Below are 16,625 nucleotides of genomic sequence, written 5' to 3'. Positions count from 1 at the left end.
AGATATAAGAGAAAAGGTTCCCGCAGAACAGGAAAGGACACAGAAAGTCTAGGAGATGAGCATGTAGGAAGCGCATGGTGGTAGAAGGAAGTCATTAAACAAATCAGGGAACAAAACCAGAGAATAGGCACAGAAAAGAGAGTAAGAGTAGTGAGGAGAAACCGCTAAGGTGAAGATAAAACGAACTCTTATTAGATTTATATGTTTAAAAGAATGTCAATGATGGTTTGCAATTCCTAAAAACCTGTATGTCGTGGATAATATTTTTAGTTAAACTTTCTATTTCCCCCCATCTTTTTTCTTGTTTTTCTTCTCTATTTTCTCCTTGTGTACATTCTTTTTCTTCCGTAACAGAACAATGTGTTTGATTATGCGTAGTTTTTAACGTGTAAATAAAGATGATTTAATAGTGACAAAAAAGTAACAAAATCCGTACAATTGCTTCTGCTATTGCATTTGGATTTCTAATCTTTCTACGTTGGAAATCTTGAAGGCCCCTTTCCAAAATGAAATTTCTTTTCCTATGTCATGGGATGCATCTGGCAAGATGCTCTCTCTCACACCAACCATTTAAACGTTCACCTGTTGACTCAGTGTGGGCTTTCCTGATGGTGGGAAGAAACACCACATCCCTTTGCTGCTCCCACCCTTCAATATTTGGGGGTGAGGGCGGTGGGGCAAGCGGTGTGCCTGATTGCACTGAAATGGCGTCCCCTTTCACCAGGAGTTCTCCGCGGACCCAGACATCCCCTTGCTAAACAAGAGCCCCAAGAAGACAGGCTGCAACCATCGGCAGGCGATGAAGAAGTGCTTCGCCTGCTCAAGAAAGGCCACCGCCTTCAAAACTGCCATCCCTCAGCGGCCGGCCAGCGCAAAGACTCACCAGGTGACATCTCTTTATATATATATATGTTTTTTTAACGTATCATTTCCAGCAATTATTAAACACACTTTTATATCTTATACAGTCATACCTCGGGATGAATACGCTTCAGCTTACAATATTTTCGGGTTGCGCTCCGTGGCGACCCAGAAGTCACGGAGCGCATTACTTCTGGGTTTTGCCGCTCGCGCATGCACAGACGCGCAAAATGATGTCGCGCGAAAGCGGCGAAATGCAACCTGCGCAATTTGCGCAGTCGCGTCTTACGTTCACTTCAGGATGCGGACGGGGCTCCGGAACGGATCACGTTCGCATCCCAAGGTACCACTGTACAATTTTTTTTGACTTCCATCAATCACATCTGAAAATTTTCCAATCTTTCCACTTAATTTACATTTCTTACTTTCACTATTACATTTCAATCTCATAACTAATATCTTTCTTCTTTCTCGTCTTTGCAGTATTTCATATATTCCTCCTTCTTGTAGTCCTACTAGCGTAATTTGTTGATTACAGTTGCTCTTCAAATAATTCATAAATTTCTTTCAATCTTCTGTGAATCTCCGGTCCCACAGGTTTCGAATCCTTCCTGTCATTTTACCCAATTCTGCGTAGTCCATTAATTTCATCTGCCATTCTTCTTTTGTCGCACCAGGTGACATCTCCTATTCCTCAGAGGCGCCCGGCTACAGCCATGCCCGGAAACCGCATCATGCGCCCAGCTACGTCCGTTCCCGGAAGCCACATCATGAAGCCCCAGGTAGGTTTTTGTTTGGGGGGGGGACCTCCTTGGGGCTGATGTGGGGGGCAAGGGGAGTGGGCAGCCCTGCTTTTCTCTGCTCAGCTAATGTGCAAAGTGTTGGCGAGCACATGGCATGGTGCATTATGCTGCCGGCTTGTGCCTGAAGACAGGGAACCCAGGCAGGTCTTTCTCTCTTGGACACCCTTCATTTCTCAATGCGCTTCCTATCTTGGCCTGGAGCCAGACCTATGTGCATTGTGCAACCCCCAATTGTCTTCTCCACCTCTGGCTTCTTGTATACAGTCATACCTCGGGTTACAGCCGCTTCATGTTGCATTTTTTCGGGTTGTGGACTGCCGAAACCTGGAAGTACCAGAACGGGTTACTTCCAGGTTTCGGCAGTCACGCGTGCGCAGTAGTGCTAAATCACGCTTTGTACATGCGCAGAAGCGCTGAATTGCAACCCACGCATGCGCAGATGCAGGTTGCGAACGCTGCGGGTTGTGAACATGCATCCCGCATGGATCACGTTCGCAACCCGAGTGTCCACTGTATTTATTATTGGCCCTTAAAGATCTTAAGCACGAGTGTGTGAGTCTGCAGCTGTTTTTTGGCTTTGCTGGTAGTGGGTTTTTTAAACTTCAAGATTCCTTCTTCTTGTCTGCCTTCTTTATTTTCAGCTGATTAATTGCTCTTCCCATGGCTAGATTTCCATGGAAGAATTCTAATTTCATGTAATCATAGAATTGTAGCATTCGAAGGGACCCCCACGGGTCATTTAGGAATCTCAGCTAAAGTGTCTCTGACAGACGGCCATTCAACCTCTGCTTAAGAACATCAAAGGAAGGAGAGAAACGCAATGCAATGCAAATAAATTAATAAAATTAATAACAGCCCAATATCACTTTTATGATCTCGGCAGGGTGCAGGGTTAACCCTGTATGTGGTGGAATCTATAAAATCTGCACCAATGGTCTCTGGTGAGGCACATGCTGCGGATTTGAGATGTCTTCACAAGCAGCCAGGCCAGAGCACTAGCGGACCTTCTTAGAAAAAGCCTGATGATGTTTCTCTCGATTTTGCAGGTAGCCTGGGAACCCGAAGGAACCGACAAGACTGCCGCTGCTTCTCATGCTCACGCAGCCCTTGAGACTGGCTCACCAAAGGCCGAGACCCCTACATGGCAGGAAGAAGTCATCGCCAGCCGGGTTGGTGTAGAGAAGGTTAGTGCCGCTGGTTCCTCTGCCATGGGTCCAGTGGCATGGGGTCTGGGTTCGGCCAAGAGCAGCCCTGCGCAATCTCCAATTTTTAATAGCGCTCATTTCTGGACTCGTTTCTTTACTCAAGGAAATAAATTTTTCTATCAACGTGGGATTGCCATTTCTCCAGAGTGCATCACGGTCTTCCACCTTGCCCCTTCATCCGCTAAATGCTTCTTTTCACTCTGAATGGAGTGTTCGTAACCTGAAGGAGCGTCTCCATCCCCATCGTTCTACCCTGACACTGAGGTCCAGCGCCAAGGGCCTTCTGGCGGTGTAGTGTGGTGTAGTGGTTAAGAGCGGTAGACTCGTAATCTGGGGAACCGGGTTCGCGTCTCCGCTCCTCCACATGCAGCTGCTGGGTGACGTTGGGCTAGTCACACTTCTTTGAAGTCTCTCAGCCCCACTCACCTCACAGAGTGTTTGTTGTGGGAAGGAAGGGAAAGGAGAATGTTAGCCGCTTTGAGACTCCTTAAAGGGAGTGAAAGGCGGAATATCAAATCCAAACCAGGCAGAGGGCCTTCTCGGTGGTGGCACCCGCCCTGTGGAACGCCCTCTCACCAGATGTCAAAGAGATAAACAACTACCAGACTTTTAGAAGACATCTGAAGGCAGCCCCGTTTAGGGAAGCTTTTAATGTTTGATGCATTACGGTATTTTAATATTTTGTTGGAAGCCCAGCCAGAGGGGTGGGGTATAAATAAATTATTATTATTATTATTATTATTATTATTATTATTATTATGGTTTTTGCCGAAAAGCCACATAAATTTGAGATTGAGATGTATGGCGAGATCAAGGAAGGGAAGGTTTACAACGAGGGCAGCAATAGAGCTGTCAGACTGGAAGCAGCTGGAAGCCCTGGGCAATGATGATAAGATGCAATTGCTCTCGTTGCTTCAGGCGTCATTCATATTGACGCCTGCCGTGTCCAAAACGGTGTGAATATTTCGCATGGTGCAGGAATGAGCTCCACACTTACGGTTCTCATTGGCTGCCGCCATTGTACGGCACTGTCACATGGAATCGCAGAGTTGCAATGGGTTCCAAGGTCCAACCCTGTGCACTCACAGCTGGAGAGGTTTTCCTAGCAGCTTCCAAGAGGGTGTTAGCCAAAGAACTGGGCCCCTCCCTGAGACCAATTACCGACCACCTGGTGCCTGCCAGATCCTGTGAACTATCGCTCCCATCGGCCACACCCAGTGTGGTCAAGGATGTGGGCAGTTTTGGACCACATCCTCTGCAAAGCATCACACTGGGAAAACCCCCGCAGTCACTGCGATTCTGAAAGGTCTCTCGCTTTACCCGTCTTTGCCCTTCTAGATCCTCTTTCTGAAAGCTCGCGAGCGAGACTCTCACACAGCCATTTTGCTGACCAGCTGCTCCGACGGGAACATCTACGCTTGGACGTTTGGCGGCAAAGGAGGGATGCTGGGCAAATTCCGAGGAGGCCACGGACATGCCCAGGACACCGTGGTCTGTTCCATGAGCACGGATGACAAGAACCTAGTCCTCTTCACTGGGGATTCCTTGGGCTACTTGAAGGTCAGTGCTCCCACTTCCATGTGGATTAAGGACTAGGCAGTTGAGGGCTCCATATTCTGGGCATGGTACCTCCAACTCCTGGCTGCCTGTTTGCCTCAGTGCCCTCCAGATGTTCTGGACTGTAACAACAACAACAACAACAACAACAACTTATTTATACCCCACCCATCTGGCTGAATTTCCCCAGCCACTCTGGGCAGCTCCCAATCAAGTGTTAAAAACAATACAGCATTAAACATTAAAAGCTTCCCTAAATAGGACTGCCTTCAGGTGTCTTCTAAAAGTCTGGTAGTAGTTTTTCTCTTTGACATCTGGTGGGAGGGCGTTCCACAGGGCGGGCGCCACCACCAAGAAGGCCCTCTGCCTGGTTTCCTGTAACTTGGCTTCTCACAGTGAGGGAACCGCCAGAAGGCCCTCGGAGCTGGACCTCAGTGTCCAGGCAGAACGATGGGTGTGGAGACGCTCCTTCAGGTATACTGGACCGAGGCCGTTTAGGGTTTTAAAGGTCAGCACCAACACTTTGAATTGTGCTCAGAAACATACTGGGAGCCAATGCAGATCTCCCAGTAACTCCCATCGCAGCCGTGATGCCTGAAACTGGTGGGACCTGAAGCCCAAATGGTTATTTCTTCATCTCCTACACAGAGAACTGAAAGCTCAGACAATTCGGAGGAGTGCGAATCTCAAAGGATGGTTGTGTTTTCAGTTTGCATGGTGTGAATTAAGTAGGTTTGCCTTTAAATGTGAATAGAATCAAATTCTCCTTGTCCTTCCTCTGCTCCCAAACTCCATGGTGCTTTTGTTGCCTCCAGTCCCACAGCTTCCCTATGGGTTCCTGCAGGGGCGTTGCATGAACCCACAGTGGGTGGGGCCCAGAGGGTGAAGGAGCCCACAGAGGCAGCCCAGCCTTGCCCACCTGGCATGCCGAGGGAGAAATGAGCTCCCTTGGCCACAATGCCTCATGGGGTTGGGGCTAATGGAGCTCGTTCCTCCATGCTCTGGGTGCTGGCAGCCATCCCTGCCCCCTCCTCAAAATGTGCCCGGGGCTCCGGCCCCTGCTGCCCTCCCCACTCGCTACGCCACTGGGTTTCTGTGCTTGACACAGCTGCTCAGGTATATACAGTGAAGGGAAAAAAGTATTTGATCACCTGCTAAATTTGCCCGTTAGCCCTCTGACGAAGAAATGACCAGAAATGACAAAACCTGGCGGCCACCTACAAGAAACTTCTGACCTCTGTAATTGCCAACAAGGGTTTTGCCACCAAGTACTAAGTCATCTTTTGCAAAGGGATCAAATACTGATTTCACTCATTATAATGCCCTCCAATCTCTGACTTTTGTCTTCTGGGTTTCTGGGGTTTTTCCTGTTGTCATTCTGTCTCTCACAGCTACAATAAACCTACCATTAAAATTATGGACTAGTCAGCGATGGACAGATAACACTAGTGGGTTTTAAGGGAGCTCTGTAAGAAGCAAAGGGTACTGTCTAAAGCAAAACAGAGGAATCAGAATGATTAACGGCACTACAAAATAAGAAATGCGGAATTACTGGTTTTTTCCAATACGGATGATTTGTGGGAAGGTTGAAGGAAGTCACTTTTGTAAAATATGTGAACACTAAGTGGAATACTATAGTTTGTTCTGTATTTCGATTTATGTAAATCAATAAAAATTATCTATGAAAAAAAATAAAAAAATAAAATAAAATTATGGACTAGTCATTTCTTCGCCAGAGGGCAAACGGGAGATCACTGTGACCTTGTGAAGGCAGTTAGCAGGATATGAAATGTTTGCTCAGGTACTGGCCATGGCTCCACCCTCTGAATGTCCCCTGTGGAAAATGAAAGGAAGGTGGCTTGCACCAAGGGTGGCCGTGCCTGTGGCTATTGCACAGCCGCGCTGCCCTTTTTGAAAATGCCAGACATTCTGCGTTGTGAGAAGGGTGGCAGAGCCAAGGGGCAAACACAAAGCCGCCACGATTTGCTTGCTGAGTCACGTGGATGCGCTCCAGACAGGGAGCGAGCAAAGCACACCGTAGACATTTCTATTTTAATGGGATTGTTTTCATTGTGCATGTTAATTGTTGTGCATTTTAATGATGCACATTCATAATTTGCAAGCTGCTTTTTGAAATACAGTCGTACCTTGGCTCCCAACAGCCTTGGGAGTCGAATGTTCATGTGAGTGAGTGTTCTGGTTTTTGAACTTTTCTGGGAAGCTGAGTGTCTGGTGTTGCTTCTGCTATTGTTTCTGGTGCACCTGCACAATTGGAAACTAATTGGAAGCCGCGCCTTGGTTTCCGAACGTTTTGGAAGTCAAATGGATTTCTGGAACGGATTCCATTCGACTTTTGAGGTACGACTGTATTTCGTATCCTGCCCTTCCTCCTGATGCAGTTTCAAAACAATTATTTTTTTGCATTATATTTGGTCTTTTTAATTTTGTACCATTCCTCTGGGTTTTCTTGCAGGGCGTTCACACACATCTCTGTTAGCCTCTTGTCCTTTGCACATTTCCAAATACATTTCCCTGTGGCTTTCCAGACCGCAAACAGTCCTATTCTTTTTTTAAAAAGCGGATTTGTTGCATTAGGGCAACAGAGACCTTTTATTCCACTTTTAGCTGTGCAAGCCTAAAGTTCTGGCATATTCTTTAATCTCTCCTGCAACGTACCAAGAAGGCTGGAGGCACCCCTGGCACGGAAAGATCCTGAGTCAGCCTCCTCTGACCATTCAATCTCATAACTAATATCACCATTCCCTCCCTTTTTCCTAGATCTGGGATATCATGAATTACTGCACACCAAGAGGGGAGATTGACCCTGAGTCAGAGATTAGCGACGAGAATCTTCCGCAGACGAGCCAGAACGCTTTTCGCGGCTTAATCCCCGATTACTGCAGAATTCCCTCGGACTTCAGTTCCTCTGTTATAACCGAAGAGGTTAGTGTTGGCTTTTTGCAGTATGGTAGCGCTGCAGAGAGCTTGCTGGGGAGACCATGCATTAAAAAAGGGACTCAAAAATAACTTAAAGAAGGTTTTAATAAGAAAAACAAAAACTCCATTTACACTAAATACATCAACAAACCAGACCCAACCACCACCCCATCCCCCAGGGTAATGGGAGAGCTAGGTGCTGCTCCTTATATACTCTACCCAATTGCTGACATAGTTTAATCAGTACAACTCAGCAGCACCTGCTGTGTTTCACAGCTGTAAAGCTGGATCTCGTTAGTTTGCTCTGGCCCTTGCTCCGGCCCCTTAAAGACACACACATCGGGTGGAACAATGATGAACCTTTACATGTAAAGAAACCATTCAACAGTTAGAAGCGTGACATCCTTTTTCCAGAGAGGTACCAACGGGACTGCGTGAGAGGAAGTGTTTGGGCAACATGGCACACGTTGGATTGTGTGATTATTTAATAACGACACCTTTCTACATTTTATTGTTAATTCTGCTTCGCCATCTGACCCCAGAACACTCCTTTAACTCATGCATCCCAGACATAAAGTCTGTGAGTCTTGGTAGCTTTTATTCTATCTCCCACAAGACTCAGAAGGGTCCTCCCTCACCCCACAAGATTTCCCCCCAAACCAGGAACTATTCCCAGCAATAATAATAATTTATTATTTATACCCCACCCATCTGGCCGAGTTTCCCCAGCCACTCTGGGCAGCTTCCAATTGAGTGTTAAAAGCAATACAGCACTAAATAAATATAATAATAATAATAATAATAATAATAATAATAATAATAATATAATATATTTATACCTCACCCATCTGGGCGGCTTCCAATAAAATATTAAAATACTGTAATACATCAAACACTAAAAGCTTCCCTAAACAGGGCTGCCTTCAGATCTTAAAGATAAGATAGCTGCTTTCCCGCTTCACATCTGAAGGGAGGGCGTTCCACAGGGCGGGCACCACCACCGAGAAGGCCCTCTGTCTGGTTCCCTGTAACCTCACTTCTCGCAATGAGGGAACTGCCAGAAGGCCCTCGGCACTGGACCTCAGTGGAGACGCTCCTTCAGGGATACAGGACTGAGGCCATTTAGGTCTGCCGCCTTCCTGACGACGGGCTTCAGCATCCAGTGTAACAGGGGCCTCTTTAATTTTCTGCGGCAGGAACACGAGGGCTGGTTCACCTCTCTGATTCCCCCCGCCTGCCTGAGCTCCTGGAGGGGACACTTGAAGAACGTGGGCAGCATCAAATACGTGGAGAGATTCAGGGCGATTCTCACTTCCAGCCACGACAGCACAATCAAGCTCTGGATGCTCTCGGGGAGACACGTGGGTGAGGCATTTTCTCTCGGATGGCGTCGTGGGAGACCAGGAGGCTGGTCCGGGGCAAGGGAGCAGAGCGACGGAATCATTGGGAGGGACCCCAAGGGTCATCCAGTCCAGCCCGCTGCAATGCCAGAAGTCCATTCGCCCTGAGCTGCTGCAGTTGGGCAGCAGAAAGAAAGCCCAGATCTCCCCCTGGCTTCCCCCACAGGGACGTTTGGGCAGGCGGTGTGGAGGCTGGAATTGCAGTCCATGATGTCGGCAGAAGTGCCTGAGGACATCCGCCGAACGGGCTCCCTGCAGACCCTGAAGGTCCTGAACGAAGGCCGGCAGCCCCACTGGGAGTGAGTAAACAGAGGCGGACGCCTTTTCTTGGCCCGGCAGCTGAGGGGCCCCTTTGCTGCAGCACGGAAAATAGTGCCCTCCCCCTGAGCGCTATGGAGAACACAGCAGCTAGTTGCTGCTAGAAACAGCATCCCCTCCAACATTTTTCCAGTGAAAAAAGGAAAAGCGAGATATTCCGGGATCAAATTGTGGGAATCTTGGGACTTCCGGTCCGCTGCCAAGGGAAATGGCGGCAAGCTCTGTGTCGTCCTATTAAGGAAGGACACGGTCCGGGGTGTCATGGCTTTGGGGGTGAGTGCCAGGGCTAGGCGCCCCCCCCAAATCCCCACGGAATAGTGGGGACTCCAGAGGTCCAGCGGAGCGTTGGTAACTCGCCATAATCCAACCCCCCGGCTGCCGGTGCTGCGTCGGGGAATGAAGAGGCTTGAGTCTGCTCACAGCTCTAACACGCCCTGCAGCCGAAGCCACACACCATCACCGCAAGCAGCAGATTTTTCAATTAAGAGGTAAAGGTAAAGGGACCCCTGACCATTAGGTCCAGTCGCGGACAACTCTGGGGTTGTGGCGCTCATCTCGCTTTATTGGCCGAGGGAGCCGGCGCACAGCTTCCGGGCCATGTGGCCAGCAGGACTAAGCCGCTTCTGGCGAACCAGAGCAGCGCACGGAAACGCCGTTTACCTTCCCGCCGGAGCGGTACCTATTTATCTACTTGCACTTTGACGTGCTTTCGAACTGCTAGGTTGGCAGGAGCAGGGACCGAGCAACGGGAGCTCACCCCATCACGGGGATTCGAACCGCCGACCTTCTGATCGGCAAGTCCTAGGCTCTGTGGTTTAACCCACAGCGTCACCCGCACCCCATTTTTAAGAGGTACAAACCGAAAGTTACATTACCTAAACGTAACCCGAGGATCCACTATAACAAGAAGTTTACTCACATTTCAGTTCACCATTTGATTCCTGAAAGGCAGGCTTTACTTGGTAGTTACAGTGTGAGTTCAACTCATACAGTAGGGATACTGAACTCATGTGCTGCTGGCTGAGAGCCAGCAGACAGCAAAATTACATTAGTAGAATAAAAAATGGCTGCAGGAGAGAGAACAAGACAACTTCAAGAAGACAAAACTGTAAGACTAAACTAGACTAAAACAGCTGCGTGACCTGGCTCTTTTATGGAGTCAGCCCAGCCCATGCCCATCTCCCAGGTCACATGCAGGGAATGTTGCATTTGACTGTACCAATGGATCACATCCCACACAAATCAGAAAGCAGGATGGGTTCTGGAAAAAAGGGACACTTGGAGGGTCTGGGATTAACAGTTAAAGGCCTGGTTGAAGAGGAATGTTTTCCCCTGGTGCCTAAAGACAGGTCACAAAGGTGTCAGAGCATCCGACAAGTGAGGAGCCACCACAGAAAAGGCCCTGTTCTGGTGCTGCCACCGAGGGACCTCTCACAGAGGCGCATGGAGGAGGTGCTTGTTCGCATGCACCAGGGTCATTATTTCTCCCCTCCCCCGCCCTGTTTATGCTTGCAGGAGCACCCGCAACATCGTGCAGACGCTCAGCCAGCAGAGGAGGCAGCAGTCCATGCTGATGGATTTCCTGCACGTCAAGTCGTCCCACGACGCTGCCAGCAAGATGCAGGAAATGATGCATAAAGAGCCGCGAATCATCCAGATCACAGACGAGCAAATTGAGGCCTCTTATCAGCAGTGGGAAGAGTTTGGGAAGCTGGTGAGGAAGATCTCTTGCTTCTTGGCGGGGTGGGGCGGGTCATCTGCTGTCTAAAAAGTGACCAGAGCACATGGGAGAGGGCAGGGTACCTGTTTGTCCTGTTCCAGAACCGAGCTGCCTGCGACGCGATGGGTCAGTTGGCGGAATCCACGCCTATCTCTGTCGGGTTGTCAGTGGCATTGCTAGAAGGCGCCACAATAGCATCCGAGTGGCCTGAGCATTTTAATTTCAAATATTCTGATTGCTTCCACTTTTAGTTAAGTTTTTTATATTTATTTACTTGATGGGGGCGGCAGCTGCCCCCCTGGCTACACCCAGCCAATGAGCGCTAGAACGTCACTCGATGCCATCCACCCATTGAAATTTACAACTTACGGAGCTGGACGGGGCTTCCAGATGAAGGCCTTGATGTGGCATAGAATTGAAGAGTTGGAAGGGTCCCCTGGGGGTCATCTAGACCAACCCCTTGCAGTGCAGGATTCACAACTACAGCATCCATGGCAGGTTTGTTTAAATCTTTGTTTAAAACCTTCGAATAAAGCCCACCACCCTCTGAGGGTGTCAAACGGTTCTTGTGGTGTCAAACGGTTCTTGTGGTCAGAAAGTTATCATATTCATATATATATATATATATATATATATATATATATATATATATATATATATATATATATATGCTTTCGTAGATTTTCACGGGTACAGGAATGCAGGTTTTGGTGTCTTCGGGTGTCTTCCCGTGTAAGAGTTGGGGTGTCTAGGCGACGTTTCGAAGAGGTCTCACTCGTCATCTTCAGGCTGGTGCTTTCGGCTTCTTGTTACTGGAACAGAGCAGGATCTCAGTGTTTGAGTTCCTATAAATACTGTTGAGGGGGTGTGGTGTATAGCCTCCAACGTTCTGGGCAGAGAGGAAGTTCCCAGGTTAGTGTGCCTTTTCTTCTTTTGTTCCTTAATTACTTGAGGGATATCTTGAGTGATTTCTTGAGTGATATTCTGAGTACCACTTAGGTGGGTCATTAGGTGTGGATTAGTTGCTAAAGCTTTCGTGTCTTGACCTCTTGAGCTTGTGAAGAGTTTTTCTGAGAAGATGGCTGTACTGCACTTAGTTGTGCTCTGGCTTGGCTTCGTGTATAGGGGCGAGCTGTGGTTTTGTGCCCTGTGCCAGCCAGATCTGTGTAGGGATTGCAGGGGGGTGCAGCATCCGGAGGTGCCACTATGGTTTGGCTACTGGATGGTGTCTGTAATTTATCTGTGGAGAGGGTCTGGGTTTGGGTCTGGTGTGGTTGATTGGTGATGGCGTTCTGTGTGCCTCTGGTTCTGGTGTCGGTTTTTGTGGGGAGGGCTAATTTCCAGATGTCTGGCAGGCGGGACGTGTCGTCACGCTTGTTCATGTTGTGAGGGTGTTTCTCTATCTCGATGGCTTCCATGATTATTCTCTTGTGGTGATGTTCCATGTTAAAGAGCAATTTGGAATCTGCAAAATTAATTTCGTGTCCTGTTTCTTTCATGTGTTGGAAAAGAGAGGAAGTTTTTTCTTCTTTTTTGACGGCAACCTGACCAACCACTGCCTAACCAACACGTACTTCATCCACAATGGACAAAGATACAAACAGATAGAAGGAGCACCTATGGGATCACCCCTCTCACCGGTCATCGCAAATTTGTACATGGAACACTTTGAAACCAATGCTTTAGACAAGTCAGAACACAAACCCAAACTTTGGCTCAGATATGTTGACGACACCTTTGTAATTTGGCCACACGGGAAAGAAAAACTAGATAGCTTCCTCACACATCTCAACAGCCTACACCCCAAAATACAATTCACTATGGAAATAGAAGCCAACAACCAACTTCCCTTCCTTGACGTCCTAATCTACAAAAAACCTGATGGCTCCCTAGGACACACTATCTACCGGAAAAAAACACACACCAACCGCTACTTACATGCACAATCACACCACCACCCTGCACAAATAAACTCCGTAGCCAAGACTCTCATCTCCAGAACCAAACGCCTGGCTGACAAAGACCACTTGACAACTGAGTTACAGAATCTCTCAAATGTGTTAATCGCCAATGGATACCAGCAAAACAGGGTTACGAAGCTAATCCAAAAAGAAACACCCCCCAAAAACCAAGACACAGAAGAAAACAATGGCATGGCCCTCCTTCCTTATATCAAGGGCACTACAGATAAAATTAGCAAAATCCTCCATAAACACAATATCAAAACAGCCTTTTGCACCAACCAAAAAATAGCCAATATCCTCAGAAACCCCAAAGATAAAATCCAGTTGGAAAACCAAGGGGTCTATGAAATACCCTGCAAAGTCTGCCCAGCCACGTACATTGGACAAACAAACAGACGAATAAATGCACGTATCGCAGAACACAAGAATGCCGTCAAAAAAGAAGAAAAAACTTCCTCTCTTTTCCAACACATGAAAGAAACAGGACACGAAATTAATTTTGCAGATTCCAAATTGCTCTTTAACATGGAACATCACCACAAGAGAATAATCATGGAAGCCATCGAGATAGAGAAACACCCTCACAACATGAACAAGCGTGACGACACGTCCCGCCTGCCAGACATCTGGAAATTAGCCCTCCCCACAAAAACCGACACCAGAACCAGAGGCACACACCAGAACGCCATCACCAATCAACCACACCAGACCCAAACCCAGACCCTCTCCACAGATAAATTACAGACACCATCCAGTAGCCAAACCATAGTGGCACCTCCGGATGCTGCACCCCCCTGCAATCCCTACACAGATCTGGCTGGCACAGGGCACAAAACCACAGCTCGCCCCTATACACGAAGCCAAGCCAGAGCACAACTAAGTGCAGTACAGCCATCTTCTCAGAAAAACTCTTCACAAGCTCAAGAGGTCAAGACACGAAAGCTTTAGCAACTAATCCACACCTAATGACCCACCTAAGTGGTACTCAGAATATCACTCAAGAAATCACTCAAGATATCCCTCAAGTAATTAAGGAACAAAAGAAGAAAAGGCACACTAACCTGGGAACTTCCTCTCTGCCCAGAACGTTGGAGGCTATACACCACACCCCCTCAACAGTATTTATAGGAACTCAAACACTGAGATCCTGCTCTGTTCCAGTAACAAGAAGCCGAAAGCACCAGCCTGAAGATGACGAGTGAGACCTCGTCGAAACGTCGCCTAGACACCCCAACTCTTACACGGGAAGACACCCGAAGACACCAAAACCTGCATATATATATATATATATATATATATATATATATATATATATAACAAATAAAAAAATATATTTGAATCTATCCTATACAGAAATGTTTAGATGTTTCTTTGATTGTCCTTGAATCTTCCTGCCACACTTGCCATCCTCTGCTGCCACGCCAGGGTGGCACGTCACACCCTTTGAGAACTGCTGCTCTATGGGGTTAACCCCTTCATGCAGTAATTGGACTTAAGCACGTTGGTTATCGGACGCTGGCTATCTCACAGAAAGGAGATTCTAGCCCAAGCATTAGGAAGAGCTTTCTGACGCTACAAGCCATTCGACAGTGGAACGGACTCGCTTGGAGTAATAATAATAATAGTAATAAATAAAATTTTATTTATATCCTGCCCTCCCCAGCTGAAGCCGGGCTCAGAGCGGCTAACAACAATAAAAGTAACACAGTTTACATAAAATCACAATCAATTAATTGAAATGCATTCTAAAATCAATTCATTCTAAAATCAATTCATTCTAAAATCAATTCAATTCATTCTAAAATCAATTCAAAAGGTGGAAGGTGGTGGGCTCTTCTCCGTCGGCATTTTCAAAGCAGAGGTTGGATGGTCACCTGTCAGGGATGCTTTAGTTGTCGCTCCTGCATTGCCGGGGTTGGGCTGGATGGCCTTTGGGGTTCCCTTCCAACTCTGCGGTTCTATGGCTCCCGGGCATGCAGGGCAGGGATGGGAAAGGCAGGTGGGACCATTGGGTAGCTCAGGGGAGGGGAGCCAGAGGCAGGGGAAGGGAGGAGGGCCCAGCTAAGTGACTTCTCTGGCTTAAATCCCTCGGTGAGCGCAGAAGAGTGATATCTTGGGCAGTGCCTACAAGCAGAAGTTTCCGCGCCCCGTCTTGAAGCAGCTCCCGGAAATGAAGGCCTACGTAGCCCACAAGGACCAGGTAAGTGAGCTCCAGGAGAAGATGAGAGTCCGCGGGGTGAAGGGGTGGAGGGAGCTCAAATAACCCCATGCCCTCTAACATGTCTCCAATGAAAATAGCGACGTCCTAAAGAAAAAGTCGTATGGTTCAAGCTATGTTTTTCCCAATAGTGATGTATGGAAGTGAGAGCTGGACCATAAAGAAGTCTGATCGCCGAAGAATGGATACTTTTGAATTCTGGTGCTGGAGGAGACTATTAAGAGTCCCATGGACTTGCAAGAAGATCAAACCTATCCATTCTGAAGGAAATCAGCCCTGAGGGCTCACTGGAAGGACAGATCCTGAAGCTGAGGCTCCAAGACTTTGGCCACCTCATGAGAAGAGAAGACTCCCTGGAAAAGACCCTGAATGTTGGGAAAGATGGAGGGCACAAGGAGAAGGGGACGACAGAGGACGAGATGGTGGGGCAGTGTTCTCGAAGCTACCAGCATGAGTCTGACCAAACTGCGGGAGGCAGTGGAGGACAGGAGTGCCTGGCGTGCTCTGGTCCAGGGGGTCATGAAGAGTCAGACACAACTAAACAACAACAACAAAGAAGAGCGGGACATTCCGGGATCAAATCGGAAACCGGGATGGCTTCTCTAAATCCAGGATTGTCCAAATCCAGGAAAATAGGGACACTTGGAGGGTCTGAGTTAGTTACTGCCTAGGAATTTCCTGCTTTGCCACTTGTTTCCCCAGTGTCTGGAACATCGCTGCGTCAGAACGTTTGGCCAGACATGGGCGGGTGGCTCTGGGGCGAGGCTAAAATGCATAATATGGATTATTCAAATACAGCAACAAGGAGGGAGCTTCTCTTACCCCTCTGGCTTCTCATTCTTTGCTGGGGGTATCTGCACTCCAGCTGAAAGTCAGTGAACTGTGATTGCAAATTGATATGCTGATTGACAGAAATGGGTAACTCTGCAGAAAAGGTTCAGTTCGCTTTGAGTGACTCTAATAATTTTTTGACACATAAAGTGGCTGTTTGTGCACTGGCCTCAAAAAGAGAGAGAAAGAAAGAAAGAAAGAAAGAAAGAAAGAAAGAAAGAAAGAAAGAAAGAAAGAAGAAAGAAAGAGATGAGGAATGGGAGAGTTCGATAATACAGGGTGATTCTTAATGAAGTATACAATTTCAACGCACTATAAAAAGAAGAAGAATGTAATATATCTTATGTTTCCTGTAACAGAATTGTAGGGGAATGTTTAAAGTTTTTTTTTAGAAACAGTCACAGATGTTTTATGAGTGCAGCCTTTGTCACACGACACACATCGAATCAGTAATCCATTTCTGCCCAAATGTGACTCACCTTACATGTTGATTTTCCTGGGCTTCATTGAATGGTAGCGCAAACACTATTGATGACTTCTTCCAATACACGTGGTCCTCCAGGACTTCTAAGTTTGCACAAACAGCCCGTAGTTTCAAACTTCTTATGCCAATCGTAGATACATTTTCTGCTTGGATGTTTTCTTCTGAATCACGATCTAAAATGCTGTCACACAACAGTTACAGATTGTGTTTTGCTCAACTGCACTGCAGCTCTGCAGCTCTGCACTGCACCTCTCCACTGCAGACGCAGCCATTTTGCCTGACTAGTCATGGGACACGCGCGCTATCACCTACGTCACTTCCCCCGGT

The 16,625-nt window shown here is 47.5% G+C and overlaps 2 protein-coding genes across 3 annotated transcripts in view; both read left to right on the top strand.

Moving 5' to 3' along the window:
* Positions 1-16,625, top strand: part of CCM2L (CCM2 like scaffold protein) — an 881,881-nt gene that overhangs the window by 533,720 nt on the left and 331,536 nt on the right. The window lies entirely within an intron of this gene.
* EFCAB8 (EF-hand calcium binding domain 8) overlaps positions 1-16,625 on the top strand; it is a 63,471-nt gene that overhangs the window by 45,287 nt on the left and 1,559 nt on the right. For both annotated transcript variants that reach the window (XM_083507349.1, XM_083507350.1), the window contains exons 19-27: positions 725-886; positions 1,539-1,647; positions 2,715-2,848; positions 4,208-4,429; positions 7,205-7,369; positions 8,560-8,728; positions 8,930-9,062; positions 10,597-10,795; positions 14,867-14,965. In XM_083507349.1, the coding sequence (XP_083363475.1) occupies positions 725-886; positions 1,539-1,647; positions 2,715-2,848; positions 4,208-4,429; positions 7,205-7,369; positions 8,560-8,728; positions 8,930-9,062; positions 10,597-10,795; positions 14,867-14,965 (1,392 nt within the window). The remainder of the gene's footprint in view (positions 1-724; positions 887-1,538; positions 1,648-2,714; positions 2,849-4,207; positions 4,430-7,204; positions 7,370-8,559; positions 8,729-8,929; positions 9,063-10,596; positions 10,796-14,866; positions 14,966-16,625) is intronic.

This window comes from Podarcis liolepis (assembly GCF_965112155.1).
Source record: "Podarcis liolepis genome assembly, chromosome: 6".
Lineage (NCBI taxonomy): Eukaryota > Metazoa > Chordata > Lepidosauria > Squamata > Lacertidae > Podarcis > Podarcis liolepis.
The sequence above is the reverse complement of the archived record's forward strand: the minus strand, read 5'-3'. Positions and strand labels throughout refer to the sequence as shown.